General features: G+C 41.0%; 1 protein-coding gene across 7 annotated transcripts in view; it reads left to right on the top strand.

Moving 5' to 3' along the window:
- FOXN3 (forkhead box N3) overlaps positions 1–12689 on the top strand; it is a 215718-nt gene that overhangs the window by 189999 nt on the left and 13030 nt on the right. For all 7 annotated transcript variants that reach the window (XM_076345255.1, XM_076345261.1, XM_076345260.1 and 4 more), the window contains one exon: positions 6568–6676. In XM_076345255.1, the coding sequence (XP_076201370.1) occupies positions 6568–6676 (109 nt within the window). The remainder of the gene's footprint in view (positions 1–6567; positions 6677–12689) is intronic.

Here is a 12689-nt window from a genome sequence, read left to right as displayed (position 1 = left end):
AAACCCAGAATAGGTACATATATTTTAAATTTGGTGGGAGGAGAAGTAATTCCCTAAAGAGATCTACTAATACTGTACCTCTATACTTCTAAAGTTGTACCCCGATGAAATTTGCTTTTTAAGCTAATGCAAGTGGCTTCTATATGTGGAAGATACATTTGCAGGAATCAAGACAAAAAATTGGTATAAAATTGCTTAATAACAGAAATCCTCCAAATTGGATCAAATAGAACATGCTGTTTTCTTGGGACTTTTTATCGTATATGAAACTTGATAACTGTAATGTTCTGTTTGTACTGCTTGTGGACAAGTCACTTATTCCAACTTATTAGACAGCTTCCAGCCTAACTTTTTATATCAGAAAATGATAAATCATTGACTGTAAAATGTTTCATAAACTTATTTTTGCTGACAATTCTGTGTCAAAGTGAAAATTGGGAAAAGACATTTTCATAGGGTTGAAACTTCCCAGTTGCTGGGATTTTTGGGGTAATGGCATCCTCAACTTCTATTAAAGAGGTTTTTGTTTTTTGTTTTTTTTTTTACTTCAGTGTTTCAGTATTAAGTCATTAAAGTGAGGAAATAGAATTGGAAAGAAAACTTACTTTTATGAAATACTTTCTACTTCTTTCTCCCTATTCCTCATATTTTGATTTAGCAGCATGGTTTAGTCTGTTGCTGAGCAGTTCCAGCATCACCAAAATGAAGAATTGCTAGCCGTGGTTTTCTACTTACACAAAAAATAACTCGGAAGATTGAATTACTTTTATTAAATGTCCTTAGACAAGGTATGAGTGTGATAGGATTATCAGGATACACTTCTCTCCGCCCCCTCAAATTTTTGTTTAGAGTAAATATCTTCTTGGATGCATCCTTGATTTGTAGTTTGTTAGGACTACAGAGTGGAGTTTAAGAGCTGTAAAGTTGTCCTTGAGCAGTAAAATGGAAGAAGTTAGGCAGATGGCATCAAATAAATGGGATTTATCCCACCAAATGATGGGATAAAAGAGTTGAAGTGAATAAAGTTACACATTTGGCAGATAACATTTGCTTTTGGCAACTTCTGATATCCCATCAATTATACATCATTAGCAATTTCCTATTTTCAGTTCTTGAAGCCTGAGATGAAGTATTTTGCTATACACTGTCCTGGAAGAGAGATTGGCAGAAAGAAGCTGAAGCTGACAGATATTAGCAGAAACTGAGTCTCTCTTGTCTATAATGATTTCTTCTGTGCTAGAAGAGATGGGTCAGGGAAGAGAACTTGAGATAAATGCATGTGCCACATGATGACGGAAGAGGCAGAGAACCAGTCTGTCCCGACAGGATACCTTCATACTCTAATTTTCCACTTTTTTAAAGTTCGTTTTCAATAAATACTATTCAGTCTTCCTCACTAGTCTAAATGTTTGCTACCTTGAGCTAGACAGTTTAATGAAGTGTATGGTTGTTTCCCAGATGACATAAGGAACATGTTTGTTACCCCTTTCTTTTTCATTTCCTTGATTTACAACAAATCACTTTCAGCGCTGACATTTCATTTAACTTCCATGTGCCAACATTTAACCAAGAAGTTGGTTTCCTTATTTAGTGAGCTGTTGGGGTGTCAGTGTGTCCGTGAATGCTCTATCCATTGAGTATTTCCTCCTTCTTTTCCATTTCAATTTTGCCAAATTGCTATATTGTGTGTTAGACAATCAAATCTTCAGGGAAGGACCCAGGCTAACGTGGTTTTGATTGTTGCGAAGGTCTTGGATGAGGTTGTTAGCTCAGCTGGATGGGGGAAGTTTGCTTTACCTGCACGCACGCTTGCAAGTAAGAGATGGATGCAATCTGTCAAGGGATGTGATGAAAGAAGTCCATAGTTTGGGATATTCTACGCAGCTAACGTGCACACAAGACCATGCTCTGAATTGAAACAGTCCTGCGCTGGCTGTGGAGTGATCATGTGGCCTTCTACTTATTTTCCACCTTCAGAGGCTGAGTACGGGCTACAAAACAACACTGGATTTTTGAGGACTTCTGTTGGATCTTTCTAATACTATTTGAAAGTAGTGTTTTGATGGGTTCAGGTTATGGTATATTCTCCTACATGGCACTCACTTTGTTGTCTGTTAAACTGTAATGTGAAAGTTTGCTAGAAAAGACAGAGAGATCATTTTCCCCCTTAGAGAATTTCAGAGATGCAGTCTTGATTTTTGACATTGGATGCATTGCTTCTCTCCACAGTTAATCGGTGGAGACTTGAAATGCTGGCAGATCCTACTCAGGTTGTAGAATTCCACCAGAGCAGCATGAGATCCAAAAATCGTTTCCCCGTTCATGCAGCAGATCAGGGGCAGATTCTCTGTACACGGTTTAACTCTACTCCAGTGGAAGTATTTCCTGGGTTTAAGCTTCCTGAGAGCAGAATGAGATCCAATGCCTCCTTGAAAACATAGCAGTGATGAAAGCGGAAAGGTGAATAATGATTTTGTTGTTTCAGACTCTTTGAGTTTCACTAGGAATGTTTTGTGAAAGAGGAAGCCTTTATCACAGATGCACAGATCTTTTTGCATTGTTTTCTTTAGCTGAATTTCTCAGACATAAACGTCTCTCGGCACTTGCACAGAAAAGGTGTAAATTACATTTCACACTTCTGCCTATGAATTGGGAACCATGTAACCTGCCTGTACTGTTGGTTAAAGAAGCATTAGAAAAGAGGAGTCTGGACTGTAAGGTGTTAGTCTGGACTGGCACCGATTGATGATATGGCTTAGAGTAAATTATCTTACCTCCACACCTTGAATCTTCAATCTAAAATATAAATACCTCACCTCAAAGTATGGTTTTGAAACGTAATTAAAGCTTGTAAGGCATAAATGTATCTTTGGAATGAAAGCGCCACGTATTTTCCAGTAAATAATCCACAACCCTTCAAAAGTACCAACATGTGAAAATAATTCCTTGGATAATAAGTAGCCATATTCATACAGCCTGCACAAAGGCAAGGAAAGTGTCTGAGTACCAGGGACAATGTATTAGCACTTTATATAAATAGATTTTTTTTTAAATAATTAGTGTCATTTTGGGAAGGATGGGTACTGATGCTTTAAATGCTACGAGTAGAGATGCGTGAGCAATAGAGATCAGTCTTAGAGTGGTACATCGGTTATGTGGATAACTAGAAATTAGTAACTTCTACCATTGAATTATTTTGATCCTCCTTTTCATTTTAGGTTTAGAATGCTACAGAAACTAATTTACCAGCAAGTTGTGGTGTTTTGTTTTTTTTTTTTTAATTATGGTTCCAGATGTTTACTGAAAGGATACACTGCATCACCCAGTGTCCTTCTTCAGTTGATCCCTTGCATCTGTTTGTCTGCATAACTTAACTAGTGATGTAGTGGTATTGCTGCATCATAATTTAGAGAGTTTGGGGAAACAAAAATAAAAATCAGGAGCAATAACACTGCTGTTGTAAGCTGAAATAATTAGTGAATTCTGAGTGGTGATTTTCAATATACAAAGCTGTGGTGTACTTCAGAGAAAAGTTAAGGCCTCTTCTGGCACAAATAGTCAATGAGTGGTGGCACGCTGAACAGACCAGACATGATTGAAGTGAATGTCATAGGCAGGAATAGGTACCAAGTTGTCTCTTTGGGGATATTTTCAGAGGACAGCAAAATTCTACTTTTAATTCCTGAAGGGAAGATGTGGAGTGTGTGTGTTGAGGTGGGGATGTTTTTAAATGTGAAGCTTTCAAAGAAAGTGTTCCTGAATAGCACACTGTGACTTACAAACCTGCAAAGGGTTGAGGAAGATGGAGGATGGGTTCGAGTGGGGATGTCAACATATAGAAAGTCTAAGCTATGAGACTTGGCAGTGTATTTCATATATATATATGAGTGCAGGAAAAAAGGAAACTCGGAGAAGGTAAAGAAGGAAAGGCGTGAGACAACGTTTTTAAAGAAGTCATGGGGAAGTGAACAGGATTTTTTAAAGAAGCAATGGGAGTTGTCAATAAGGCAGAAAGAGAGGGTAGGAGAGGAGGATAAGGTAAGCATCAGCTAACTCTGCCAACAGACCAGGATAATTAGGTAACCATGGAAAGAAGAGTTTGGGCATTGAGGAGCCTGTTGCTCTCTTTTTGCAGTAGAACTGTCAGTGTGTTTGCTTTGAAGTTTTATATGTATATGTATTTAGGCAACATCCATAGCTAACTGACATGTGGCTCTGTGTGTATGCATAAACGTTTCATTTCAGTATAAAACTCTATGGTTTGTATCACAGTAAAGAGAAAATCCCTGGATCTTTCTTGGTCAAAACTCCTGTTTCATTTCTTTTAACGGGACTTTGTAAATGTAGAGAAACTGTACTGTGTAGTGCAATACAAAATCTGTCCCTCTTGAAAGCCTGTTGGAAAAACCATGCCCATTGGAAATGATGTCTTTTTATCCATCTCTTGATACTTAGTAGGTTTATCTGTTGCTTTGAATTTATCTGTTATCTGTGCATTTTAGGTTAGCCATATCCTTGAGCAGACTGCTTTTCTTTTATGACACTGGTATTTTGGCCATCTTAAGGTCATGCTGTTGAAACAAATATAATAAGTTCAGATTTTGGAGTTTTTAACAAGATAACATTCCTCTACAATATCTACAAACCCAAACATCGGAGCATTGAAAGCCTGATAGTGTCCCCTGAGTGAAACAGATTTGATCGATTTCTCATAATCTAGTGCTGGAGGAAAAAGTGCACAAAGTAGTGAAGTATAAGTAGCAAAAAGCAATTTTTAAATTATTTTGGTCATTGAAAGCTGACCCTAGTTGTTATAAAGTAGGTTCTGTAATTTTAGCCATTTGAGGCTGTACTTAAGCACCTAAATATAAATGACCTATTCTTCAGAGGTGCTCAAAAGCAAGGGTGGGTATAACGCAGTGACAGGATTTGATTAGGAGGGTGATGTGCTCTCACCAGCAGGAGAGAGAAGATTATTTTCCCAGAACTAATCTGTGTGGTCTGGAGTGAAGCAAGGTGAGCATCAGGATAGCAGGAAGGGAGGTGTGGATCTGGCTTGGTGCTGATAGGAAGTTGAAATGTACCTCAGCAGCTTAGAAGTAATGTACTTCTGAGACTACATTTCTCTGCTTCAGAATACACTAATATTTTTGGGTGTGAGCGTTTGAAGTTGGGCATGTAAAGTGTATGTGTTGATTCTTAGGCTGAATGATTTTTCTGGTCTCCCTGTAATTTGTTTAAAAATAAAATTCTGTAGGTGTATATGAAGTGATATGGTTTACATTTGTCTTATATGTATTTGTACAATATCTGTATGTTTAAAAATAATACATCCAGAGTAATGATCATCATTCTCTTTTTGGATGTTCCCCATCAGGGGAAGTTACAGGATGAACGATGACTTATAGTAAAGAAAAAGTGAGCAAACTGGCTAGCTGTGGACGTTAAAGAAGCAAGTTCGGGTTGAGGCTGTTGGAGGTTACTGTTCCAACCTGAAAGGACATAATAGCTGTGCAAACAAATGGCATTACACATAAGTCCTAGTAAGTGCCTAGGATGAGGACTGCGTTCAGCAGTCCTGCATCCCACAGTGGAGGAGGAAAATGCTGAGGACCTGCTAAGGACAGACTCTTCCTTTGGTGGTGCCTTGGTAGTGCTTCCTCTGCTATTCCTTCAGCTGGGGGGTTGGCTGCCCGAGGCTGAGCAGCGCACGGAAACATGCCTGGATAGAAGAGAAGGACTCGGTTGTAGGTTAAAATCTTGTTGGCCAGAGCTGCAGTTTTCAATATACAGCCAAGTTAAAAGGCCCCAGTGAAATCTCTCATCTGTAGTGGCCAGTACCTACGCAGTTCGGTGTCAGTGGCATCAGCGCGCCGTGTTGGATGAGGGGAGGCTTGGCTGTGACCCAGTCGTGTGCTGGAGGCACATGACTGCTGTCAGGCGGGGTGACAGAGGTCATCGGTGGCAAGAGAGAGGGGCTAATTAGTGGTATGGAGCTAATGCCTTTTTAGCCTCTTCTCTTTGCTTTCCTGGTAAATCCACATTTGTAGTTAGTATTTTATTTTGCAGGAGACAGAGGCCAAGAGATGGCTGCTCAGAAAGTAAGCTGGGATGATAAAAAGCTATGACCTGTGTTCTTGCAGTGAAGTGCTTATATTCTGTTTATCTGTAGAGGGTCGTTGTTTCTTATTGTAGACGAAATAGTTACATCTATGCTCATAGCTGGTTTTGACTCTAAGCACATGCATTCCCAGCAGAACGGCGATTACAAAACAAAAGTGATTCGGTTGTACAAGGAATGATATGCAGCAACTGGGTCAGGCAGTGGCTTCCACAAGGCATGTTATCATTGGTTGCTGTTAAATTTTTTGCCATGAAAATAGCATTGGAAATAGCATGGCATTCACAAGAACTGAGGCTGAGATGTTCAAGGTAAGCAGTGTACTACATGAGCCTCTCTAATGTTTTCTCAATTCATTGAAAAGCTTAAGTTCCACACTTTGCTCCTACATTTTTCTAACTTTTCCTTTAAAAGAAAAAATGTTCCTTTTTTGGTTTTTTTTGTAGTTCCTCCGGGAGTGATACAAAATGGAGCTCGAGTTCTGAGTAGAGGAATATTTCCTGGAGCCAGGCCATTGCCAATCAACCCTATAGGAAGCATGGCTGTTGCAGTAAGGTAAGAGTGGCTCATTGCAGGATCTTTATGAAATAAATCAGTATTTTGCAGAGAATGTAAAAGTGTATGTAAGCTCTGGTCAACAGACACTTTGCTGCTTGCTAATACTTCTGAGGTTCTAAACGAAATAAAACTCTGCCACCTAAAATTCTTGCGTTATCATTCTTGGCAAGATAGCTATAGCATATCTGTCTGTTGCACACTGGTTTGTAAAAAGCAGTTTTATTTTCACTAGCAAATTGCAGGCATTTTATGGTGAGAACCTCCTGCAGTGACCTGTTTTTCTAAGTGCAGATGCTTTTTCCTGTTCCTCCCTCCCTCCCTTTTCCTAAAGACCTTTTGGATTAAATACCAGTGAGAAGAATATCAATAATATTAAAGCAAATTCTGAAAGATATCTAAACGTATAGCTGTCATTGTGTTAATAACTTGGGTCTTTGTGAGGCAGTTTCTTTTACAACAGTTTCTGTTTCAAGGTTATACTGAAACATTCAAGGGTAAAATGTTGTTTGAAGATACTCAACTTTTTCAGAAAGCAGGGCAGTAAGAGACATCTAGTGATGGCAATAAGAACTGTGGTTCAGTCATTTGCTTTAATTAAAGCAGTGATGGTTTATTGGTGGAAGAACAATTTGCCTCAGGTGTAGCTCCATTTTCAGTCAGTCACAACAGAGATTAATTTGGTCAAGTGTGCTGCCAGTGCCCTTCTCTTTCAGAACTCTCAGTATCTGCAAAAGCTATTTCAGCTCAGGCAGTTGGGTGTTCTGGGTGGGGTTTCATAATTAGCACTGACCCCACTTTGCTGGGCTGTTCCAGTTACACCCTCTGATCTCAGTAAAAGGATGCAAGACAGTGAAATAAAGTATCTGGATAGCTGCTTATCCCATTATTGTTTACTTGGGATTTTTTTCCCATTTGCTCTTTTTTTTTTTTTAATCCCTTTTCAGAATCAGTGTCTAGCCCTTTGGGTGTAGTATTTCCATCCAATAAATGGAGAGAGAGAGAGAGAACCTGTGACATTAATTTACTCTTGATGCTTAAAATGCATAGAGGGGAAGACACTAATTGGAATAAGATCCATATTTTTTGATGGGCAACTGTTTCAGCTGTTTTTCACATTTTCTATGCTGAAGGGATGCAACCCTGAGGGTCATCCTCCAGAAGTCTGCGGAGTTCCTCTCCATCTCGCTGTACCACAGTCTGGCCTTGCTAGCAGTGGAGGTCAACCATCTTCAGTAGCTTTGCCGCTGGCTTTAGCCAGGACTTGTATTCTGCTCCAGTGGGGATTGCAGAGCTGTAGGACTATTAGATCATTAATTATATATAGTTTTTATGAGTTGTCCAAGCTAAATGGAGGACATAGTGGTCTGAATATTCTCTCTTGAATTAGAATAGAATAGGCTATTTCAGTTAAAAGGGACCTACAATGATCATCTAGTCCAGCTGCCTGACCACTTCAGGGCTGACCAAAAGTTAAAGAATCTTGTTAAGGGCATTGTCCAAATGCCTCTTAAACACTGACAGGCTTGGGGCATAGACCACCTCTCTAGGAAGCCTGTTCCAGGGTTTGACCACCCTCTCAGTAAAGAAATGCTTCCTAATGTCCAGTCTAAACCTCCCCTGATGCAGCTTTGAACAACTCCCACGCATCCTATCACTGGATACCAGGGAGAAGAGATCAGCACCTCCTTCTCCACTTCCCCTCCTCATGAAGCTGTAGGGAGCAATGAAGTCGCCCCTCAGCCTCCTTTTCTCCAAACTAGACAAGCCCAAAGTCCTTAGCCGCTCCTCATAGGACATTCCTTCCAGCCCTGTCACCAGCTTTGTTGCCCTCCTCTGGACGCATTCAAGGATATTCACACCCTTCTTAAATTGTGGGGCCCAGGACTGCACACAGTATTCAAGGTGAGGCCGCACCAACGCTGAATACAGCAGGATAATCACCCCTTTTGGCCGGCTGGTGATACTGTGTTTGATGCACCCCAGGATGCGGTTTGCCCTCTTGGCTGCCAGGGCACACCACTGACTCGTACTGAGCCTGCTGTCGACCAGCACCCCCAGATCCCTTTCTGCAGGGCTGCTCTCCAGCCACTCCTCTCCCAGTTTATACTTGTGCCGGGCGTTACTCCATCCCAGGTGCAGAATCTGGCATTTTGACTTGTTAAACTTCATCCCATTAATCATAGCCCAGTGCTCCAATCTATCTAGATCCCTCTGCAAGGCCTCCTGTCCCTCAAGAGAGTCAGCAGCACCTCCCAGTTTGGTATCATCAGCAAACTTGCTGATGGTGCATTCAACTCCTGCATCCAGATCCTTGATAAATATATTGAACAGAACTGGCCCTAGAATTGAGCCCTGAGGAATACCACTGGTGACTGGTCGCCAGCCAGATGTAGCCCCGTTCGCTGCAACCCTTTGAGCTCTGCCCTTCAGCCAGTTCTTCACCCAGTGCACCGTGAAACCACTCATCCCACAGTTGGACAACTTGTCCAGAAGGATGCGGTGAGGGACAGTATCAAAAGCCTTACTAAAATCCAGAAAAGCTACATCCACCCCCTTCCCTTCATCCACTAGGCGGGTGACCTTATCGTAGAAGGATATCAAATTAGTTAAACAGGATTTTCCCTTTGTGAACCCATGTTGACTGTGCCTGATGATTGCATTATTCTTTAAATGCCTTTCAGTAGTACCCAGTGTAATCTTCTCTGTAATTTTTCCGGAAACTGAGGTTAGACTAACAGGTCTGTGGTTCCTTGGGTCTTCCCTCATGCCCTTTTTGTAGATTGGAATAACATTGGCTAGCTTCCCGTCAGCAGGGACCTCCCAAGACCTTTGGTAGATGATCGAGAGGGGTCCTGCCATAACATCTGCTAGCTTCTTCAGAACTCTGGGATGAATCCCTTCAGGCCCCATGGACTTGTGAACGTTCAGCTGACACAGCTGGTCCCTTACAATTTTAGTGTCCACAAATGGAAAGTCACTGTTCCCACACTTGTGGTCCTGCTGGTCCTGGCTTATCTGCATTTCCTGCTTAGACCCTGTCTCATAATCAGGGTTGACTCGAGGAGATAGAACTGTTTTTTCTTCCTGGCCACTTGAAAACTTCCTTCTGTGTAGACATCCTCAAATTACTATGCTGTAAGGCTGTATATAGTTAAATTTTATGCATTTTCTGAGGGCTTACTCTCATGTTTTTTCCCAGCAGGTAGAACAGGATCTTTACCAGCTACCTGCTAATGTAGATTTGGGAAATCAGGGATTTTATCCCTCTCTTGCTTGTGTTCTTTTTGCTCTGTCTCAGAGAAAAGCATTTATAATTAGTTAATGCAGACATTTCTAATTCTTCTTGTTCTCTTCTCCAGCCTTAGGCAGTATTAGAAATAGCTTGCTATGAATATATTCCTGGTTCTGCTCATATTTAAGGGCTCCTGCAATATCCCCTCTTCTAATTCTTGAAAAGGGGGCGGGAAGAAGCTTTGAAAGCTTTTGAGAAGTTAGGGGACTCTCTGCAATAGAGCAAGTTCAGCAGGCAGTTTTGTCTTGTTTCTCTGGGGAATATTAAGATTCAGAATTTCTTTAGGAAGAAGGTCAGTCTGGATGCACAATGCCTCTTAGAACATCATCTGGTCCTCTCAAAACTGGATACTTCTGTTATCAGTTACTGTAAAAATGACACCCTGTTTCTTGGTGCTTATCCCTCTCCTCAGATACACAGGGCTAAATAGGACCTGTCATGTTGAGCTTTCATGGCATCTCATGAGAATAACTTCTGCTTATCACGTGCAGCAGTGGGAATTTACCATAGCATCCATGCAGCCTTCTTCTGTTGCAGTTAAGAGTAGGAGTACTGCTCACACGGAGCTGTCATTCCTGCATTGAGAGAGATGCTCCAGTCAGGCTGGCAGGGGATGTTTTTAGACCTGTTCAGGTGCAAGAAGGTTGATTGCCCCTTCCTGCTTTCACCAGGAGGGTGGTCTGCTGGGCAGCCACGGGAGGTGGTGCAGTCTCCTGTTACGGTTATCTGCAGAAGTTATGTGCCTCTGCCTATATATTGAGAAGCCAGGCAGCTTCTTTCCAAGAAGCTTTTAGTCAAATGTATATTTTCTTGAGAAGAGTTCCTTTGGTGCTCTAAATGAAAGGCCTAAAACCACCTAAAAAGGTGGTTTTCATCATTCATATAGGGGACCTCTAGTATTTTCTTGGTAGTGGATCCTTGTGTAATAAATTAAACCTGTTAACTGGTTTTCTTTAGTTACCATATGGAGGAGTTGTGGGTTCTTCTGTAAGATGCTGGTCTTCTGTTGGCACTTCCTTGCTGTCTGAGCTGTTTATTTCCTCAATGTCTTAGTGGTCTTTGGTTTTGTTGTCCCCCAAACTGCGTGTGAATAACTTGCAGTATGTTGTCCTGTTGTGCAGACTGCCATTAGTGTCAGAACAGAGTAACAAAAAGTTTGGTCTTGGGTTAAATTTGCAGTTGTGACTAGGTGGAGTGTTTTGACTAATCTATTTTTCAGAAAGGAGGCCAAAACCCTAGCATTGGACTAAGATGCTGAAATCTGTGATTTCTGATGTGTTAGCTCCTATCAGTTGGAAAGTTTACTGTGCTATTCTTTTTCAACAGTGTGACTGAATGTGTTAGCGTATTTTGTTCCTGCACAAGGTATCGATGTGTTGCTTTCCCCATGTAATTACATGTAATTACTTTATTTTTCCTATATAAAATAAAGTACGATTGAATTAAGTAGTTTGGATTAAAAGACCCTTCTGGAAAGTATTTAACAAACATGACAAATCTACCACTTTCCATCAATAAAGAATAGCAATTGAGGAGAGCATCATTATGTTGTAGTGCATTTGGTTTAAATTGCACAAATAGGCCTTTCGTTCCAAACTAATCTACAAATGGAAAAGGCATCCCACACTATTTTTACTTTGAAAATCATCCTCTGGTGTTAAATCTCCACAGCAGAGCATAATTGGATATGTTTTGACAGTAGTTTTTTATTTACTTTATTCACACCACTTTTAGCCTGTTTACCATCCATATTTTCCATGTTGTGGCTGACAAGTCTAAGACCCACCCGAAGACAGCAGGGGAAAATAACGCTTCAAAGCTGCACAGCATGTAGCATGTCTCTAACATGAGATCCATCATATATATTTTTGGCAGACCATATCCCTATACAGTTCCCTGAGAGAATCTAAAAGCAAATGGAGTGACAGTCTGGATATGTAGAAAAGAAAATACTGGCTTACAAAGGTATTAAATGAAAGCAAGCAAAGCCAGTAGTTAGTGCCTTACATGCAGCAAGGAGTTGGTTGTGCTTTGAAGGTGAGCTTTTGCTCTTACTATGTACATCCATTGGAAAATGCCTTTTAAATGTTTATTTAGGAGGACTTCTGTGTCCACTTTAGTAGGCATAGCCTCTATCAAAGTGGCCAGTGCATCTGCCAACGTGCATCTTGGCAAGGTGCAAGAAGCTCTATCATACTTAATCACCTTCCACATTGAGTAAGGTGTTACCAGTTACACCAACCCTTTGGAAGAGCACAAGCTTGGAAGCTGATGTAATATTAGAGCTGTCTGAACTACGATTTCAGTAGATTCAGCAGACAGCCTCCACCATGATGTTTGTCATTTTCTTTGGTTATCCATAGTGCATGAGTGGTTTGTGTCTATGTCCACGTCCTGCCGCAGTGCAGTAGACCTACTGAGCCTAAGCCTCATCTGTGTGATGTGGGCAAATCCGCTGAGACGAGGCTGATGGAGTTTCACTCCACAGAGAATCTCACCAGCTGTGTGGCATAGGCCTTGTAATTTGGTCCAGGTTATTCTGCAAAAGATGTTTTACAAAATATCCTTGGTAATTTTTATGTATTAGGCCTTTTTTTCTTTTCCTCTGCCCCAAATGTTCACTGCTACAGAGGCTGCTGAACAGCGTTCACATGGGCTCCCAGGTAATCCAGGGTTTATGAAGCTCTGGTCTTCAGTGCTTTTTGTACTGCGTAGGCC

The sequence above is a fragment of the Aptenodytes patagonicus genome, chromosome 7, assembly GCF_965638725.1.
Source record: "Aptenodytes patagonicus chromosome 7, bAptPat1.pri.cur, whole genome shotgun sequence".
Lineage (NCBI taxonomy): Eukaryota > Metazoa > Chordata > Aves > Sphenisciformes > Spheniscidae > Aptenodytes > Aptenodytes patagonicus.
The sequence above is the reverse complement of the archived record's forward strand: the minus strand, read 5'-3'. Positions and strand labels throughout refer to the sequence as shown.